This window comes from Dromiciops gliroides, chromosome 2, assembly GCF_019393635.1.
Source record: "Dromiciops gliroides isolate mDroGli1 chromosome 2, mDroGli1.pri, whole genome shotgun sequence".
In the NCBI taxonomy this organism is placed as follows: Eukaryota; Metazoa; Chordata; class Mammalia; order Microbiotheria; family Microbiotheriidae; genus Dromiciops; species Dromiciops gliroides.
The window spans coordinates 167,150,629-167,172,815 of record NC_057862.1 but is presented as its reverse complement, the minus strand read 5'-3'; the positions used below and the strand labels follow the sequence as shown (position 1 = coordinate 167,172,815).

At 35.2% G+C, this 22,187-nt stretch overlaps 1 protein-coding gene across 3 annotated transcripts in view; it reads right to left on the bottom strand.

Annotated features, from left to right (window-relative positions):
• The window catches only part of DMXL2 (Dmx like 2), a 161,489-nt gene that overhangs the window by 75,307 nt on the left and 63,995 nt on the right, over positions 1–22,187 (bottom strand). For all 3 annotated transcript variants that reach the window (XM_043990151.1, XM_043990152.1, XM_043990153.1), the window contains exons 9-16: positions 19,767–19,941; positions 15,534–15,776; positions 14,872–15,143; positions 11,217–11,898; positions 10,435–10,556; positions 8,794–8,883; positions 3,983–4,100; positions 2,214–2,333 (exon numbers count right to left, since the gene is read on the bottom strand). In XM_043990151.1, the coding sequence (XP_043846086.1) occupies positions 2,214–2,333; positions 3,983–4,100; positions 8,794–8,883; positions 10,435–10,556; positions 11,217–11,898; positions 14,872–15,143; positions 15,534–15,776; positions 19,767–19,941 (1,822 nt within the window). The remainder of the gene's footprint in view (positions 1–2,213; positions 2,334–3,982; positions 4,101–8,793; positions 8,884–10,434; positions 10,557–11,216; positions 11,899–14,871; positions 15,144–15,533; positions 15,777–19,766; positions 19,942–22,187) is intronic.

Below are 22,187 nucleotides of genomic sequence, written 5' to 3'. Positions count from 1 at the left end.
GATTCTCAGATTTCTCCAGCCCCAACCTTTCCAGACATCTCTAAATGTCTACTGGACACCTCAAACTGGATGTCTGGGAGATTTCTCAAACTAAACCTTTCCAAAATTGAACTCATTATCTCTTCTCCAAAACCCTCCCCTTCCTCGTAACTTCCCTGTTACTGTCAAAGGCACCACTGTCCTCCCAGTTACCCTAAGTTTGCAATCCAGGTGTTATCCATGACTCTTCCTCTCACAGTCTGCACCCCCCATCTCCATCTCATCTGTTGCCAAGTCTTGTCAATTCTACCTATGTAACTTCTCTCCTCTGCCACTTCTACTACCCTGGTCCAGGCCCTCATGTCCCCAGGCCTGAACAATTGAACTTGTCTTCTAGTTCTATTCTTTGGCTCAAGGCTCTCCCCACTCTACTCAGCAATCAAATTAAAGGTATAACTATGTCACTCCTTTATTCAAAAACCTCCAGTGGTTCCCCTATTACCTCAAGTCCTCATTTTGGCTTTGAAAGTTCTTCATAACCTGGCTCCTTCCAACTTTTCTAGTATTTTGATACCTGACTCCCCTCCAGTGACACTGGCATCCTTGTTATTCTTGGATGAGACAGTCTTTGTCCTGACTGTGAATTATCACTGGCTGTCCCCATGCCCAGAATTCCTTCTTTCCTTGTCTATGATTCCTTCTTTCCCTAACTTCAAGTCTCACCTAAAATTCTGCCTTCTAAAATAAGCTTTTCCCAGTCTTCCCCTTAATGCTTATTTCTTCCCTCTGTGGCAATCATATATATAGAAATGTGTGTCTGTGTATAGGTTTCACATAGTTGTTTGCACATCTTTTTCCACATTAGACTGTTTGTTAGGTCCTTGGGGGCAGGGACTGTTTTTACTTTTCCTTAAATCCAATATAACATGGTACCTGGCCCATAGGTGGTGCCTGATAATTGCTTGCTGACTTGATTTATATTATTTCACAATAACCCTGTAAGATTCATAATGGTACTACAGGTACTGTTCCATTCACTTAATAGATGAAGAAACTAAGGTACAGAGTGATTAACTGATTCTCCCAAGATTTTATAACTAGTAAGTATCAGATGTAGGATATGAAGCCTGGTCTTCCAGACTCCATATGGTCCTGTCACTACATATTACTGTCCCTTTTTAAATAATATCAAAAAGAATTCTGAAATGTTAATAGTTTAAAATTAGACTTAATTCTTGGGGTACTGAAGAGATACGAAGCCAAAAATGAAACCGTTGATTGAATGAATCAAATTGTGAGAGTTATGTGGCTCTTAATTTGCTCCTAAAGAAAGATCTATTTAAAAGAAAATATATATGCCAATTTCTATGAACTCCACATTATAGACTTCCTCATCTTAAAATTGATTAATATTACTTAGAAAGCTGACATGGTGAAGAAAAATTATTAATGTTATAATCCTGGTATTCTGTAAATTAACTTTTGTTAATATTTGTAGAAGCAATTATTAAGTATACAGTTATGCCAGAATAATTATAAAAAAGTTCAGACCTACAACTTTGTTATTCTTTTAGTGATTCCATTGATGGTGCATTAATAACCTGAAAATATGATATTAATTCTAGTAATGTCCATTAAAATATTTATAAGTACATGGAATGACTTCCTTTTAGACATATTTTAATTTCTTCCATCAAGAATTCAGTCTCGGGGCAGCTAGGTGGCATAGTGGATAAAGCATCAGCCCTGTATTCAGGAGGACCTGAATTCAAATCCGACCTCAGCCACTTGACACTTAATAGCTGTGTGACCCTGGGCAAGTCACTTAACCCTCAATGCCCCGCCCCCCAAAAATAATAATTCAGTATATTATTTTCATAATTAAAAGTTTGCTACAAAAAATTTGCTTCTATTCAGTTGTTCAATTTATACTTCTTACAATCTTTAATGCAGAAATTCTTCACTTTTTTATGTCATGAACCGCTCTGGAAGTCTGGTAAAGCTTATGAAATCTTCAAAAGGACTTTTTTTTTTTCAAAATGACATTTTTAATGGATAAAATAAAATAGGATTACAAAGGAAGCCAATTATAATAAAATATAATTAGCATGATATTAAAAAGTAGTTCATGGATGCCAGGTAAAGAACTTCTGCTTTAAAGAATTATCTAATGAAATACACTCATAACAAAAATTAATTTCACAAGGTGTAACTATAGAATTATAATTACTCACCTAAACATGCTTGTACAGATTTAAGATGAAGATGCCACATGTGAAGAATAGAATAATTATTACTGTCTTTTTCAATTACTACAAGAAAGAACTTTTCTGAAAAAGGTGGTGGACGATATCCTATCAGTGAAGTAAAGAGATCCTTCATTAATATGCTTTCAAAACTTTAAAAAAAACAAATATCAGTGATATTATACACAAGAGGACAATGAATGGGCCTTAAAAAACAAATTGATGTAGTCTCATGAAAGACTAATATTTGTGGACATAACTTTTTATTTCATTAAATCTCAAAAAATTAAGGCCTTTTTTCAAAAAGAATGTCAAACAGGAGGATGAATTTAAAAAAAAAAACACCTCCTTAGTTATCAAAGTCTTGCCCAAGTGCCTTTGATGTGAGGTCAAACTATCATTCAAATCAATAAATCCTTAAACATCTCTCAAGTGCCCATTTATTCTGCACTAGGCACCAAGGATACAAAAATGGAAAATGATACAGCCTCTACAAGAAAAGAATACAAAGGTACAGAAATTAATATAATTAATAAATCATGGGATGTGAAGGGGAAAAAAGGAAACCTAGTCAAAGAACTCTAGAAAATCTGAAGAGGTAGAAATCAGAGAAGACTTTATGGAGGAGATGATACTGGAGGTGAGCCTCCAAAAAAGATCATTTCAATAGGAAATTATGGAAAGGGAGTGTGTTTTGAGGATTTAAACTCCAAATTAAGAAAATGTGCATTTTAGGCTATGAGAATGAAGAGAATCAGGAGACAGCAAGATACGATTGAGGAATAGCTAGCAATCAGGTCTGATTATAATGGAAAAGTGTATTAAGGGGAGTTATGTGAAATAAGCCTAGAAAAGTAGGACCATAGATTTAGAGAAGGAAGAGACCTTAGAGGCCATCAAGTCCAATCCCTCAGTGAGGAAATTGAAGCAAAGAAAGGTCAAAGTGGGTGAAACCCAGCTCCTTCCTGATTCCAAGGTCCAGCTTTCTATCCATTACTACATGTTACCTCCCATAAGGATGAAGCCTGCAGAAGGCCTCAAACACCGGTTTGAATTTGTATTTTATCTAAAATGCAACAGCCTCCACTAAAGTCTTCTGAGACCTGTGTATTAGGAAAGATTATTCTGGAAGATAGGTAAACAATGAACTAGAATAGAGAGAAGCTAGAAACAGGACAGCATACAGGCTTTTAGAATATTTCAATGAGTGGAGAAAAGGCAACAAATGTGAAAAATATTGAGGATATAAGCTGAGAAGACCTCTACAAAATGAGAGTAATACTTATATTACAAACCTTAGAGTAGTCTTCTCAAGTTAAGTGCTATGTAAAACTTAAAGCACTGTATGAATGCAAATTGTTATTTTGGGGCAAGGACAATACTATTTTTCATCTTTGTATACAAATACCTTGTACATATCAGAGTAGGCACTAAATACGTATTGGTTGTATTAAACTGAACAAAGCAAAAACCTAAAAACTTAAGAGGGAGACAAGAACTTGAAATTTCTGTCTCTTAGGTAATAATCTCTCCACTACTCCATACTTTATCAGTTTTAATTTTATTTCAATAAATAAGATTGTCCTTGATAGAGGGGCAGTACTGATATAAATAATCTGCTCATTGGCCAAGATTAAAGCCATTTTAACCAAATTATTTAGTGTATGTGTCATAAATCATTCCAGAGATTTCTAATATTTTATAAAGGCCATACATATATACTGTAAACTTTTTTTCTCAAAATTATCTGAAGGTACCTTGAGATGGTTGGAAAAATATCTCTGTTTCCTTCTGTTCCATGTCCCCCTTAAGTGGTTTATATCCTATTATGAAATCTTCTTGAAAAACATGAAGTAATTGTGTATTTGAGCCACACTATAAACACCAAAAAAAAAAGTTACTATTTTTGTACTTCGGACCTACCCACCTTCTACTGAAAACACACACACACACACACACACACACAATATTGACATAAAAAGACAAGATTTCTACCAACTGGGGATAAAATGAGATTTTGGATCTCATCTCTTATTTTGAAAGGGAAACAATTCTACACTTAGTTAATAGTTTGACAAATTCCTCATTCAGGAGGAAAAAAATAAGGCTATATCCCAGAATCTGAAGCTGAATACAACCTGAGCATTTAAAGATTTCTAAGACAGAGACAGGGCAGCTCATTATTTCCCTTAGAGTAATGACATATTTCTGATATCCCTCATTTACTGAATATATGTATGCAGTCCTTGGAAATTCAAGAATCAAGAAAGTCTATAGTGGTTCTGACAGATCCAGACATCTCCTGTTGGATTACCCACTGTGAAAATTAAGTAAACTTCTTCTGTCGAGGGACAGTTAATAAATTGTTCAGGACTAGATTTCAATTTTGTCCATGAAGAAGGGGTGAACTTTTTGCCTCCTAACTTGGTGATTTGCTAAACAGGAAAAGAAAAAGGATAAAGAACTTTGTTTTCCAGAGTCTCTCAGAAGACTAAGGAGATATTGATCCCCTTTAGTTCTATTAATTAGACACTGAGACCAAAGACAGCCCAGTTTATGACTAGCCTAAAGGGAAAGCTGTTATGTGTACCTTCTTCTGTACCTACACTGAGCTAAAAAGAACAGGTAATGGAATAATGGCTTTTTTGACCTTTCTGAAGATTCGCCATTTGAGAATGGTTGCCTCCAGTCCCTTTTAGTTCCAAGTCATGAGTTCTGCTGCCTGAGTTGGTACCTGGGAACCTGAAGTTCCCTTCATCTTGTTAGAGAAAAATGGCCCTAAGGTACCTTAGATAAATGATGAGGTATAGTATAACTTGGTTAAAGGGCAGCTAGGGAAACCAAGACCCTGTTAGTTTTGTACTGGGATTTTTACACAAAATGTTCTCAACTCCCTTGCCAAATAAGTATTTCCAATTTGGGAAAAAACTGTATAGATCTTGGTTTAGAGTTCAGATCCTAGTTCTGCTATTTACTACCTGTGTGACCTTGGTCAAGTCACTTAATCTCTGGACCTCGTCTCCTTATCTGTAAAATGAAAATGTTGAATCAGACCCCTTCCAGCACTTACTTTCTAGAGACCACCTAGAGAAAGTCAAACACAGTACTTAGTATATCTGGTCACTTTCATATTTCTAACTTTGAGTTCAAAGTATTCCTTGTGGCTTACAGCATGAAGATAATAGCTATTACTTCTTGAGCTATGTATAGAAGGGTCTTTTGGGTCATCCAGTCTCTTAAGGACAGAAAGAAGGCCTGTATAGCTCTCTGCCACTGACTGCCATATATGCATATTCAGTTCCTTTGGCTGCCTCAGTGAAAAGAACCTGATGGTATTTCTAGCCACAAAAATATAAGCCTGAAAGCTTTAGAAGTCTCATCATACTTAGTGCTCTGCTCTAAGGTTGACTATGAAAGGGAAAGGATGTACATGCCTTGAGCACAATTTATATAATACACTAAAGATGAGTTTGCAGGTACCAGGTGAAGAGTAAACCTGATTTAGATCTTTTAATACTAAGGAGACAAAAGGGCATCTTGTAGAGTGAAGGAAACTGGATCTAACCAAAGACTGTCAAGGATCATCCGCAACATGTATCAAGGAAAAAAATACCAATCCACTCAATATTAAAAGTAACAGTCTGAAAAATCCCTTTGTGTTTCAGATTCTCTTATTTTGAGTTGTTACTCCCAAAATGATGGATTGCTATTCTCCAGTGGAAAGATGTGGGAATATTTCCCAGGGCAGCTGAGATAATGGCATAAGTTAACCAAGGATACTGAAATATCTCTAAATCTTGAGGAGCTACATAAGATGAAGAAGAAAAAAGAAGGCTCTTTCAGCACCAAGTATATCAATATTTCTCTAACCTAGTTAAGTTCCCCCAAATTCAGAGAAAGGGTATAACTACAAGTGAGGTCTTAGACTTTACCAGGGCTACATCTAGGGTGTCAAGTTCTATCCTCATGAGAGTACTCTCTTCTAGGACGGACATTTGGTGGCAAGCATCTTGAGAGACTTAATCCTAAATTCAAACTCTGTTTACAAGTACAGGGTCACCTGGACTAAGTCTACAGCTACAGAGGACAAATGAAGTATTTATCCCCTGATAGTATGTACAAGAATTCTTTAATTTGTAACTATAACGCTGGGCTAAAGAAAAGGAGAGAGAGAGAGAGAGAGAGAGAGAGAGAGAGAGAGAGAGAAATACTATTCCTACCATTGAACTCACCCTCCTTCCCCTTTAGAGGGGAGAACGCAGCTGGTTAGTGGCAAAGGGGAGGGCTTACTAGCTGGCAAAGTGGGAAAGGAAGAAAGACATCTCTCTTTTCACCCTTTACCTCACCTGAATTCCAATGTAGTCGAGAATAGTTCTCTAAAAGCAGAATAAAAAGAATCCTCTTGTGATTATTACTAATACTTTCCTGGTATTATATAAAGATAGCTAGGGACCTCAGTGGGTAGAGTACTGGGACTGGAGACAGGAAGACCTGAGTTCAAATACCATCTCAGAGACTAGGCACTTAAGCTCTTTTTATCTGTTTCCTCAACTGTAAAATGGGGATGACGATAGTACCTACTTTGCAGGGTTGTTGTGAAGATCAAATGAGACGATAATTGTAAAGTGCCTATCACACAATAAGTGCCATATAAATGTTTGCTATTATTATTGTTGTTATTTTTGCATCCTGGGATCACTCTGAGGATCAAATGAAAAAAATATTTCTAAAACATTTAGCCTAGTCCCTGCCACATAAGGGATGGTTATATAAATTATAATTATTATTATTATTATCATAGTAATATTGATTAAGATAGGTAGGTCATATATAAAAGATAAATAAGATGGAGCTTAAAACTTTTTAAGACAGTACATTCAAGAAAGTTTTAGCTAATTTAATAGATAACAGTAATGATTCTTTCCTTTTTAGAAAATCATTCTCACATGTATGCAAAAAAGGTTGGGGGGACTCAGCTCTTCCTGACTCCAAATCTAGCACTGTGGTTCACGATGCCAGTCTGTATGAACAACTGCCCACTCAGCCCCTGGGACTGAGCTTTCAGATTATTTTAATCCTTAGGAATCCTATGTTTGCATACTGATAATCAAAATATTTATTTTTTAAAAACTCAATCACTCTCATTATTCCATGAAGTTCACAGGAATACAATTTTGTCCTTGGCTAGTGAGTAGATATCTTTCTATCAAATTTTTCATGATCTCCTTTTCTGAACTTCTACGGGATCACAGGATATTAGTGCCTAATTAGTCCAAGCCTCTCTAGACCAGGGGGATTCTTAACCTAGGAGTCTGGGACTTTCTTTTTCTTTCTTTCTTTCTTTCTTTCTTTTTTTTGTGGAGCAATGAGGGTTAAATGACTTGCCCAGGGTCACACAGCTAGTAAGTGTCAAGTGTCTGAAGCCAGAGTTGAACTCAGGTCCTCCTGAATCCAGGGCTGGTGCTTTATCCACTGGGCCACCTAGCTGCCCCCACAGAGTTTCTTTTAAACATACTTTGATGGGGGCAGCTAGGTGGCGCAGTGCCCAGCCTCAAACACTTGACACTTACTAGCTGTGTGACCCTGGGCAAGTCACTTAACCCTCACTGCCCCACCCAAAAATAAATAAATAAAAATCTTCGATGACTCTATTTCGATAGAATTGGCTTCCATATTTCATTTTATTCATGTAAGAACATTATTCAGAGAAGGGGTTCATAGGCTCTCACTGGACTGTCAAACAGGTATATTACACAAACAAGGTTAAGAACCTCAGCATTATATCATGCTGCCTACTTTAAATAATAAATTTTATATATCTTTTATGTTAGCCAAAAGCATGTATCTAACTTAATACCCCCAATACAGTTGTTCGGATATAGCCAAAATAGTCAAAACTATGTCAGTTTAAACCAATTTGATTTTAATTCAAATAACATAAATACTTTACTGTGATTATAAGCATAACAACATGAATATCATTAAGGAATTTCACTTATCTGCACATAATATTGTAGGTTTGTGTCGATCTTTTATCACATGTACCAAGTTTCATAACTTTGCCTTTTTTTTAAATGCCTCACCATTTTGATAGGCCAGAACTCTGTCTTTAAGGCTAATCAACAGTCACATAATTAATATTAAAGTTTATGTGTATTTTCAAATTAACCCCTATTCTACCTGTATTTTCATATATCTCTTCCTGAAAAACTTTCAAGTGATTTAAGTTAAAACACTGTAAATCAGGGTTCTTCCCACTGAGAAAGTTCTTTAAATTAGTTTTCTTTCCATAGGAAAAGACTATGCATTCTGAGCCTAAATGCAGCCTCAATAGAAGGACCCAAGTCATAGCTATTCTACTCCCAGAAGCCAAATTCCTTTACAATAAGTAATAGTTTCACAGCCCCAACCTAAAGAGTGAATAATTCCTGAACCACTAATGGATTATACTATGTTGCTAATCAAAACTTGGGATAAAAGAAGATTGACATGAAAGTAAAACTCAATAATACTTATAGAAGCAATTTTAAAGTATATTTATATCATCATTTCATTAGCATTTATTTACTTGGTTAGTTATTGCATCGAGCTCAATAATGCATCCAGGTCGAGCAGTAGACTGTTGGCTCACAATATTAAATACTTCTCCAATAAGTTTCTGAAACAAGAGATGATATTGATTAAAAGTTTATCATAATATTGTTATTACCAGTGATAATCCAATTACCTTATACACAATAGAAACTTACTATCTATTCACTGAATAATAATGGTGATTGTGCAAGAAAGTCACTACCATTAGTAAGAGTAATAAAATTTGTAACATTCTTATTAATAGAAGCAAGAACTATTTTACTTTTCCATAATAATCATTTAATAAACTAGCAGTAAGCACTGCATTTTATTGTGTTGACATGTAAAGTAAGAAGTAATTACCCACCTATGATAGTCCCCATATTAACTTTTGTGCCACAAAATTCTTTATTCATATTAGTCAACAAGCATTTATTAAATGCTTACTATATATGCTGGGCACTATGATAAGCCATAGGGATACAAAGAAAAAAAAAATAACTGTCTCTGCTCTCAAGGAGCTCGCTATCTAATGGGGGAGAGACAGCATACAAACAAAGTATATAAGATAAATCACAGATAATCATAAGAGGAAAGGCACCAGGATCAAATCTTGCAGGTGAGGCTTTAGTGAAATGAATATCAATCTCTTCTTGCCTGGCCCTTCTCAATTTAACTTTGAGTTACCCAAGGGCAAGAACCATGGTTTCTACTTTTTTTGTATTCCCCTATGTACCTAGTACAGAAGACTAAGAACAAAATGGGCAACAAATAAATGCTTATAGAAATGAAATGAACAATATATGAGGAGCAAAACTACCAATAAAGTCTAGACTTCCTTGTTTCAAATCTAAAAGCCATGCAAAAGGCTTGGTTATGAAAGGGGATGGATAAGATGTAATAAGGAATGAGCAATGGCAGATGCTGGTGATAACACAGAAGCAATGGCTCATCACAGAGGCTCAAAGAATCTGATTTGGAATGAGACCTGGATTCAAATGACATTTTTTAAGACACTTGTTATCTGTGCAACTCTGGGGATGTTTCCTTCTAGTTACCTAACTCACACGGTTGTTTCTCAAATATGAATTATTAATAAAAGGCATGATTACGATTTGAGCAACAGGTGAATCTTTAGCAAAATAAATGAAGCTTACGAGTGATAACAGTAATATCTGAGACATAAATCATGGTACTTAGAAAAAGCACCAATTTCCTCTATCTTCCTTTATTTAAAATATTCATGGTATTTGTTTAAGCACTTCTACATCTACTTTGTATAAGCTCCCTGTAAGAAGGAACTGTGACATTTTGTCTTGTCTTTCCCTCACTGAGTAGCACAGTACATTGTATATGTCAGTTCCTGAATAAATGTTTGTGGAATAAATGTCGAATAAATGTTATGTATGAATATTATTTCTATAAATGTCCCTTGGTGCCTCTGAATGGACGTTGTAAAAAATAATGAATTGTGACACACATATGTTCATGAAGAAAAAAACACATGAAGGATATTCAAATATATAGGATATTCAAATATAGACTAAACAAAGGAAGGATTTTAGAACACATAAATATGGAATCTACATACTCTCTCTCCTCATGTCCCCCTCCACCAAAATCAGTGAAAACTTACTGAGGATTCTGGGTCTGAAAGTTCATCGAGCAACTTTCTGGCATCAACTACAGCTTGATATAATCTCAATTTTTTGCCATCAGAAGCAACAAAACAAGCACTAGCAGAATTGCAGTATGTTCCTAAAAAGACATGGGGGGGGGGAGGAGAGAAAAAAGATATTTGCATTATCAAATGGTTTCTTTTTAACTCCTGGGATAAATACTAGTGCACAGCTCTCTTAAAATAATTGTACCACACCTCGCATTAATATTTGGACAAACATAAGCAATTATAAAACAAAAAGAATAATGTGACAGCATAAAGTGATTCATGAGAAACTGATACATTTCTAAAAACTGAATGAAATACTGATGAATAGCTAAAAATGTATGCATTTTTAAAGTTTTCCTACCACCTGAATTCTATATACTTAGTATACTTTTTTTTTTCTTTCTTTTTTTTTTTTTAGTGAGGCAATTAGGATTAAGTGACTTGCCCAGGGTCACACAGCTAGTAAGTGTTAAGTGTCTGAGGCTGGATTTGAACTCAGGTACTCCTGACTCCAGGGCCGGTGCTCTATCCACTGCGCCATCTAGCTGCCCCTATACTTAGCATACTGTTAACACTTAACAAATTTTAAAAACTTAATAACTACTAAAGAGGTTTTATTCAAAACATTAATAAGTATAATTTTAAGTATCATAAAATTCATATTTAAACAAAAAAAGACTTGTAACTCTTCTGAGTTTTATAAAAATAATAATCATCCCAAAACATAAATATGTTAAGATAGCACTCACCTAGACAATAGCTGGGAATAAGAGTTGGAAGCCAAGCTACATTAGAAAACGCAGAAGTGTGAAGAGAGTTTATTCGTGCCAATTCAGATACTCCCCCAGTATATGACAAAGGTCCTATTGGGTCTACACGCCACAGAATTAACTCACTATAGATCGCATTTGGGTCATGGAATGTACGAGTGGCTGCATTTCTAAGGGGTTCTTTGGATGAGCTTTTAACATGCTTCACAGGATCTGTGACTCTACTTAGTGTAGAGTCTGACTCCCAAAGACTATCTGATTCAGGTGTCAGCACAGCATTATGATGAGAGGATGTTAATAATAATGGCAAAACTGAATGACAAGCCAGATCATTGAGGTGAAACCGGTGACCACAATATCTGAACTTATGAGATACAGTTAGCACAGTGGTAAAGGCAGATTTATCAGCAAAAGTAACTGCCCATTGATTTAAAGATCCATCAACATGCTTGGAGACCATCATTACTACAGGAACTGCAATGTTCACATTCATGCTATCATGTCTGGAGCTTGGTTGGGATCCAATAATATCATCAGTATTCTTCTCCTGATGCCACAGGGTGTTAGTCACATCTCTAGCAGCGTACATCATAATATTTTTGCTCAGAGAACTGGCATCCCCAGAGGGAAATGCAACAGGGATCCGAGAAGAAAATGAAACCTAAAAAACACAATTATAACCACTCATAAAATAGTTTTTAAAAACAATTGTGAAGTTGTTATAAACATAATTGTAAACCAATAGATCATGTGAGGCAATAATCAATAAAAGAGCCAGCAATGAAACCCACAGATTCAGAAAACTCTATGTAAACACATAAAATAAGAGAATGAACTAGAGTACCTAAAGAAAAGTCACAGGAAGTAATATCAAAATGAAGAACCAGAAATAAAAATCCATAGATTCAAATCTTTATTTTTAAAAATGTACTAAGTATGACAAATAAGGTAAACAAAGACTCTAAGAGAAGGACTTCATAGGTCCTAGAAAGATTTACCCCACTAAAAAGGAAAAGAACAGATTTTTTTTTTTAATGGAGGGAGGGTTAGGGATGGAATGGCACTGAAGGTACATACCCTAATCGAGTTGGACAGGAGGATGATTATTGGATGATGGCAATAATCTAAACAATTCAACTCTTATTTTGACCCTGTTTTCTATTTTAAGGAAGATGATCTTTTGACTGTGAAGAACAGAACAAAAAAAATGGTATAGGAGTAGAACCCCAAGATAACTGAGGAGACAGACAACATTGAGCTGCACTTGGTAAGTTCAAGTCACCAAGTCTAAATGAACTACATCTTAAAAGTACTACGGTAGATGTGATTGTTCAACCACTGGCAGCAAACTTTAAAAGATTTTTAAGAATGGTAAAGGTGCATCAGGAATAAAGAAGAAAAATGCCCTCATATTAATAAAAGGGAAGTGTCACTAGGGTATGACAAGCCTAATTTCTGGCACATAGTAGTCACTTAATAAACGTTTGTTATTGACTTCCATTACTAGCAAAATTCTATAACATGTTATTAAAGGGTTGGTTTGTGAGCTCTTAGAAAAGGTAGTAGGGACAACTAGGTGGCACAATGGATAGAGCACCAGCCCTGGAGTCAGAAGGACCTGAGTTCAAATCCGGATTCAGACACTTGACACTTACTGGCTGTGTGACCTTGGGCAAGTCACTTAACCCCAATTGCATCACCACCACCCCCCAAAAAAAGAATACATTTTGGGGGCAGCTAGGTGGTGTAGTAGATAAAGCACCAGCCATGGATTCAGGAGGACCTGAGTTCAAATGTGGCCTCAGCCACTTGACACTTACTAGCTGTGTGACTCTGGGCAAGTCACTTAATCCTCATTACCCCACAAAAAAAAAAGAAAAGAAAAAGAAAAAAGAAAGAAAGAAAAGGTAGTAAAGAACACTAAAATACAGCATGATTTAACCTAAAACAGATCATACCAGACTGACCTCACTACTCTTTTTTTGATAGAGTAACTAAAGTGGTAGATCTGGGGAACACTATAGCCATACTATAATTAGATCTAAGCAAAGAATCTGACAAAGTGCCTTTGAGACAAGATGGAGGCACATGGGCTAAATGATAGTACTACTACATAGATTCAGGACTGGCTGAAAAATTAAACTCAAAAGAGTAATCATTAAAGGGATGACATCAACTGGGGCGGGGGAGGGGGGGGAGTGCTGTCTAGCAAAGTACCCTAGGAAATGATCCTTGGCTGTGGGTTGCTCAAAAATTTTATCCATGATCCTGATGAAGATGCAAATAGCATGTTGTCATATGTGTATATGAGACAAAGCTAGAAAAGATAGCTTAACACACCAGATGAGAAAGAAAGAATAGCCAAAGACTATATATGGCAAGCTAGAACAATGAGATGGAGAAAAAAAAGGTTAAGATTAAATTTAATAAACATGCACATACGTTTCTATACTTGAGTTTAAAAAACTAACTCCATAAGATTAATAGGTAGAACATTTCCTATGGGAAAAGACCTGAAGTTCTTAGTAAACTATTAGATTCATCTCAGTCACCAGTGTAAAATGGCAACTGATAAATTTAATACCATCCTAGGTGTGATGAAGAGAGCCACAGTGCTACCATACTCTCTAGTTGGACATGTGGAATACTGTGTTCTTGGCTAGGTACATTTTAAACAAAATATAAACAAACTTGTGCACATCCAGAAGAAGGTGAACAACACAATAAGAGAATGGGAAAATATGCTACACAAAGATCCATCAAAGAAAATGGAGATATTCTGCCTGAAGATTAAGATTTGAGGGGGATATGAAAGTAAGGTTAAAGTACCTGACATGATTAAACTGGTTCTGCTTGGCACCAAAAGCAATACGTGCAATGTAAAGAAATTTCTAAGAGGTAGAATGAAACCTGATAGAAAAATAAATTGTCTAAAAGTGAAGGGAAGATGTTTTCAGAATTGGTGGGTTCTCCTTCAATACTCGTCTTCAAGCTGAAGCAAAATATCCTCTTACTGAAAATACATAAAAGTCTTGGTACATATGGGAATGGACTAAATAGCCTCTGAGGTTCCTTATAATATTGAAATTCTGTGTTAAGACAGAAAAAATATTTTATTTTTTCATGAGTCTTTCAAAATTGGTCTTTTATAATGTTCTCTTCATAGATTAGTTGTCAGTTACTTGGAAATTATCAGCATCTCTATCTACAGCTCAGAAGGAGCTGGAAGGGAAAGATGATGGAGGTTTAAACCTTCCAAAATCAATTGAAACCAAACAAAAACAAGTGCTAATCCTGCTAGCGGAAGAAAGGAAATATCTACCTAACTGGCATCAAGTAGACAGCATTCTGGCTTCTCAAGAGTAAAGTTTTCAGAGTGGCTTATTTTAACTGAAGAGATGAGAATTCATAGCCCATCAGACATGCATTTTCAAAGTTATTTACCCAAAAGTATGCCAAAATATTCAGGAAAATTAAGACCTAATGATACATTCTTATTTACAGGGTTTGTGAAATATGTTCATGGCTACAAATGAAATATTTTGTTACTTTTTTAAAACAGTTCGTATACATCTTTGGGGGGTTTATTAATTTTAAGAGAAATACAATTATTTGCTTCTTTGAGAAAATATACCTGAACTTGTCTAAATATTCCTGGGTTGTATTCATCCAAATACTTTACATGCCACACCAGAAAGGTGCCATCAATAGGATGAATTGTAAAAAGCATATCTGGATTCCTGTTCCATTCAGTAAGCAGCATTTCAATCTTCCGATCTAATAAGACTGTAGGAAGTGGCATTGGCATACTGGCTCGAGCGTAAGCTCTAGGACTCCCCTCTCGTTCTCCATCTTCATGTTCGGATGATCCTGTACCTGTTTCAGATTCTCTATCCAAGGATAATTCTGAACACAAAAAAATAAATAGGTACACAGAGTAACTCTGATGCCAAAAGACAATGAGGAAACTCTATACACTATAAGAAAAAGCTCACTATCTTGAAATTTCGTCATCTTTGTTATAATCTGAAAACAAGGAATGACAATTCCATTCTCTGTACTCTTTCAGCATGGTAAATGGGCCATTCCCCACCTAACACTAAATATTTCATTCAAGATATCATCAATAGTAATATTTTTAGGATAATACATAACTTCCAAAGTCATTAAAATAATTTAATGAGGTATTAAAATTCACTGTTAGTTCCAAGTTTTGTTCATTTGGCATTTTCATGCAATATAGGCTACTAGCAATCTTAGTACTACCAAAAAAGAAATAGAACAAAGGATACCAACCATGATCTAGCTTCATATGTAAGCCCCTCTCTCTCTCTTCTTGAGGTTCCTCCTCGTCTCTGTCTCTATCTCCATAATCATTTTCATGTTCTACTTGCAGGTCAGAAAGCTTTCTTAACTGTTGCATAAATATTTCAGTAGAGGATGTAAAATGGAATTCTTTGTTGTTTAGCCAATGAACCACAAACCCACCATTTCCTTCATCAAAGTTAAATGCTGTTCCAGCTAGGACTGATGGAATATCTGTGGGAATAAATGTGAGATTTAAATATACATTTTATTTTTTAAAAATATAATGCCCCATATCTAAAGGAGAAAGAATTGTAAATTACATAGATAAGAGAATAAATAATTACTATAAACTGGTTGCTGTTTAAACTGGTGATATAAGACTTCATTTAATATAATGGTAAATAAAATTTTGAAAATGAATCATATAGAAGTACCAGATCTCAAATTGTATTATAAAGTGGTAATTATTGAAACAATCTGGTACTGGTTAAGAAATAAAGAAATACTAGCTCTGTGACCCTAGGCAAGTCACTTAACCCTCATTGCCCTACCAAAAAAAAAAAAAAAGAGAGAGAGAGAGAGAGAAATAGAATAGAACAGGTACGAGAGAGAGAGAGAGAGAGAGAGAGAAATAGAATAGAATAGGTAAGAATTACACTGTAGTAAGTAACTATAGTAATCCAGTATTATGACAAACCCAAAGACCATGCTTTTGGGGAAAAAATTCATCATTTGACAAAAACTGCTGGAAAAAACTGGAAAACAGTACAGCAGAAACTAGGTGTAGACCGTCACACAACATATATTAAAATAAGGTCAAAATGGGTTGATTTACACATAAAGGGTGTATACCATAAACAAATTAAGAGAGCATGGATGGGGTAGCTAGGTGGCACAGTGCATAAAGTGCCAACCCTGGATTCAGGAGGACCTGAGTTTAAATCCGGCCTCAGACACTTGACACTTACTAGCTATGTGACCCTGGGCAAATCACTTAACCCTCATTACCCCGCAAACAAACAAAAAAGAGAGAGAGAGAGAGAGAGAGAGCGCGCATGGAATAGTAGTTTATCTGTTAGATTTATGGACAAGGGAAGAATTTAGGACCAAAGAAGATATAGAAGCACTATGAAACGTAAAGTAGGTAATATTGATTGTATAAAATTAAAAAGCTTTTATACAAACAAAACCAATGCAACCAAAATTATAAGGAAAGTAGAAAACTAAGAAATAATTTTTTGTTATAAGTATCTCTGATAAAGTCAAATTTATAAAAATACAAATCATCCCCCAATTGATAAATGGTCAAAGGATATGAATGGGCAGTTTCAGACAAAGAAATCAAAGCTATTTTTAGTCACAGGAAAAATTGTCCTAAATCACTATTAATCAGAGAAATACAAATGGAAACAACCTCACACCTATCTGAGTGGCTAATATAACAAAAAAGGAAAATGTTGGATGTTGGAGGGCATGTGGGAAAACTGGGATGCTAATCTACTGATGGTGGAGTTGTGAACTGATGCAACCATTCAGGAGAACAATTTGAAACTATGACCAAAGGGCTATCAAACTGTGCATACCCTTTGATCCCGCAATACCACTGCTAGGTTGCATGCCAAAGGTATTCCAAAAAATAGAAAGAGACCTATTTGTACAAAAATATTTATAGCAGCTCTTTTTATGGTGGCTAAGAATTGGAAATTAAAAGAATGTCCATCAATTGGGGAATTGCTAACCATTCTGTGATATATGATTGTGATGGAATATTATTGTGCTATAAGAAATGTCAAGTAGGATGATTTCAGAAAGGCCTGGAAAGACTTATATGAACTGATGTATAGTGAAGTGAGCAGAACCAGAACTTTGTGCACGGTAACAGCAATATTGTTAGATGAAGAACTGTGAATGACCACTATTCTCAGCAATACAATGATCCAAGACAATCCCAAAGGACCAATAATGAAGCATACCACCTCCAAAGAAAGAATTGATATTGATTGAACACATGCTGAAGTATGCTATTTTTTACTTTTTTTTCTTTTATTTAAGTTTTCTTACAGAAAATGACTAATGTGGTAATGTTTTACATAATTGCACATGTAAAGATTGCTTACCACCTCAAGAAGAAGGTAGGGGAGAAAGAAGGAAAGGAGGGGTAGAATTTGGAACTCAAAACTTTAAATAAAATGTTTCTTTAAAAATAATAAAAGAAAATAAAATTACTATTAGCCAACAACAAAGAAATTCACACATTGAATTAAATTAATTCAATAAGTGATAATAAAAAATGAAAATTAATCATCTAAGTCATACATTAAAGAGTAAATTTTTTTTAAAAATATAAACTCCAAAACAATGATTGAATTTTTTCCTTTGGGTTAATTGAAATGAATTATCTGAAATGGTTCATATACTATATAACTAAAATTAACCTTAAAATGCATTTAAACTCAGGTTGCATGCTAAATATTAGCAAAAAAAAAGTCACTAAACTCACTAGTAAGAGGTTTTAGGTTTCAGAAGTACACAAAAACAGGTAGAATAATATTTTACCAAGTATCATTAAAACATCCAGTTACATAGAGCAAATATACATTCAAGTCCTGACCCCACAGGTCATGCTAACACTGCTTTGATAATAAAGATAAAACAATAGTTGGTAGACCACCAACAACTGGGCCTTTATATATAAGATTCTCAGTAGGTTCAGAACATCAGGAGTCTCATTTTCTAGACTTCTAACAAAATCTTCACAACGCTAGACACAAGACAAATATTTTTCTTAATGAAACTGAACATCTTCATAAATCTCTTCTGAAAAGTTAGGAGCACCATAATAAAACCAAATATATTTGCAAGTCATTCTCTACTGAGCAGTTAAGCTGTTTAATAAAAATGTATCCTTTTAGTGTGATAATCACAAAGTAAGTGGATCAAGGAGAGAGAGGAAGACAACTCTAGACTCATGAGGCAGCTAAGTTAGGCAGCTAAGTGAAACATACTGGATTTGGGGTGAAAAAGACCAGAGTTCAAGTCGGCCTCAGATATTTAAATAGCAAGTAAGTCACTTAACCACTATCAGCCTCAGTTTCCTTATCTGTAAAATGGGAATTGTAACTGTACCTATCTCACAGTTATTATGTCAATTAAAATGAGATAATAGGCAAAAATAGTTTTGCAAACTATATTTAGGTTATTACCTCTCTACCCACTATACTAAGTTAAGTTACCATATATATGTTTACATACATATGTGTATAATATCAAATATTCTTAATAAATTCTGACCTTCTTTCCAAAATGTTATGGTGCTAATTTGAGGTAAAGGACTTGTTGAATTATAGATGGATGGATGAAAGGGACTGGTAATGAATCCTGGAATACTATTCAGTACAAAACCCCAGCAGCTATGAAGAAGGTTCATGGGCCACAAATTTGTCAGGAGCCCTTTCCACAATCCTAGGCTACAGAACTTTTGACAATGCCATTCTTTAAGAAGCCCTTTCTTTACCAAACCGGTCTTTTATTCAGTGAGGGTTTAAGGTTAAAAATCCTGCCTTTCTAATAGCATTGACTTGCTCACAATTTTTCTAGTCTTTATCTAACACCCAAGGGTGTTTCTCTATCACCCAAATTAGCTCTATGGCTGGGGTCTCCACCACAATCATCATGACCATTTATGCTGTCCCTTCCCCCATAAAAAAACATATATCAGAGGTAGGAGGGAGCCTGCTCTCCCTAAATTCCTTAGAGAAAGGGAAATATCAAAAGGGGGAACCTTCCTAGAGTAGAAGAGAAATAAAGAGATACTACCAACCAAATAAAATAAATTTTAAAATAAGTACTACTGCTGGAAACACTACCACCCTCATCACTACAGTACTAGATTAAAAATGGTAACAATAAAGAAAAGAAAGAAAAATTAAAAGTATTAAGGTAGAAAGTTTTATTAGTCAGCCAGTGTGCCAAGGGAAAAGCTGAAGCTCCAAAAGCCACAGAATCCTAAGGATTTATCTGATATTCCCAAGAGACTACACCATCCTAATTAAAAAAACAAAACCTTAAGATAATATGCATCAATCTTAATTTAGAAGTATTACAAGAGGCAACACAAAAACATAAACAGAAATATGAAATGTGTCATATCCTATAAAGTAGTTTTTTAAAGAAAGCTATTGTATGTCAATACATATAAAAAGATATGATACCATTTTTTACCTGCAACAGGGTTGATACTTGCTGCAATATGAAAGTGACACAGTGCATTAGCATGATGGGAAATATGTCTTTGAACTTCATGGGTTCCCATCTGGTCAGGCATTAATTCGGTGTGAGTTACAAGAACAGAAGATCTTCTCTGACCTTTCCTTAAATTTTTCAAATGATGAATAGTCTGAAATAGTTTTTTAAAAAAGAAACTGTTAAGTAATTCTGGAAAGTCAGATACATGCATTTGTTAACTTTCCCTTTAACTCATCACTGATTTTTTTAGTTTTTCTCAACAAAACTTGGGACCACCACCAACTGGACTTTGACGTAAGAGATTCTCAACAGGTTCAGAACAATACAGGCCTTCTTTTCCAGGCTTCTAACAAAGTCTTCACAATGCTAGACACAAGACAAATGCTAAATGAACTTCACAAATCTCTTGTATAAAGATTAGGAGCACCATCATCTGTAGTATCTAGGCTCCCTTGGGTCATTAAGGAGAGAAGGAAAAGTCCCCTGAATCTCACTATATGTGTTCTCAGATGGCTCTTGGCAGTCATCTACCTAGGAAAAGATTATTTGCATGTGGACAACTGAAAAGATATTCAGCTTTACTGAGCAACAAAGTTACAGAATTTATGAGTTGGAAGGTAGCTTAAGAGGTCATTGAGTTCAACCATACAGATGGTTCCTCTACAACATCCCTGACAAGTAATTGTTTAGCTTCTGCTTGAACACTAATGACAATATCAGAAAATAACAATTCTAAATATAATTCTAGAGCAGAACTTACTGCCTAAGTACAGTGTCTTGCATTTCGTAAGCAAGTAATCAGTAAACATTTGCTGAATTTAACTGAACATGAGAATAAAATATACCTACTGTACCTACTGTATAGTATAGAAATATGTACCTACTGTATGGTCTAGGAAAAAATCAATTAACTATTAAAAAGAAACAAGGAAGGAAGGAGAATTTATTAAGCACTTACCACTATGCTAAGCACTGGGGATACAAAACCAAAAGCAAGACAGTCTCTCCTCTCTAGAGGCTCACATTCTAATAAGAGAAGACAACATATAGAGGGGGAGTGATGCTCAGGGGGACTGTTAAGAAAAATCAGTCAAGAAATACTTAACTAAGCTCCTACTATGTGTCAGGTACTGTGCTAAGCTCAAGAGATACAAAGAAAGTCCCCGCTTTCAAGAAGCTCACAGTCTAATGAGGGAGACAATAAGAAAACAACTAAATACAGGATAAATAGGGAATAACGAAGAGAAAGAAGGGATTTATAGTAAGGGAGATTAGAAAAGTCTTCTCAAATAAGACAGAATTTGAGTGGGACTTGAAGGAAGCCAGGAAGCAGAGAGGGAAAGAATTCTAGGGATTAAAGACCACCAGAGAAAATGCCCTAACTATGAAATGGAACATCTTATGGAGGAATACCAAGGAGGCCATGTTTTCTTAGAGTAGACTTTGGAATACTGAACTTTCCTAAGTCTGCAATGAGATAGTTGGGCAAATTATTTAATATCTTTCGGCCTCAATTTCCTTATCTGTAAAATGGGAATGATAATAGTATGACAGTGTGACTTATCAATCAACTTATCAATCAATTTCTAACAGAGCAATCATCCCATAAAATTAGTTTGTCTGTGATATTTGTATCACTTTGTAGGGCTATATTGGCAAAGTTAAACCCATAAAGACTCGCCTATTTCTATCCACAAGCTATTATCTTCTATTTCAAGAGATGCCACCAGGTTTTCATCTCCCCTCTCCTTTGATCTGTCTCTACATAACAATGGAAGTAGTAAATTAGCATATAAGTCAATTAATTTCACTTTTTGCTATTTTAAAAATGAAGTTTTTTTTCTTTTTTTTTTTTTGCAGGGCAATGGGAGTTAAGTGACTTGCCCAGGGTCACACAGCTAGTAAGTGTCAAGTGTCTGAGGCCAGATTTGAACTCAGGTACTCCTGAATCCAGGGCCAGTGCTTTATCCAGTGCACCACCTAGCTGCCCCCTAAAAAGGAACTTTTAAAGAAAAAAAACACAAACACTTAAGGATCAAATTAAATAACTTTCCTACTTCAACATCAATTGTTCTTTTTCACTGCAAAACCTATAATCATAGAATCTCACAAGTTCCAAAGGGAACTTAGAGGCTATGCTGGTCCCACCCTATGCAAAAATATCCTCTACAGAATCTCTAAGTGGACATCATTTAGTCTCTGAAAATTTCTAGTACATAGCTTGAATACTCCTTACTGTACTTTATGAAGCAATCTTTTAGTTTATTTGCATTTCGAAAAGTGTACTGTATAAAGTTCCCGGACACTTGAAGCCTAAGAACAGTGTCAAAAGTCCTTAACTCCATTTATTTGTTCATTAATTCCATGCCTAATAATCCGAATTAGAGCTAAAGTTTT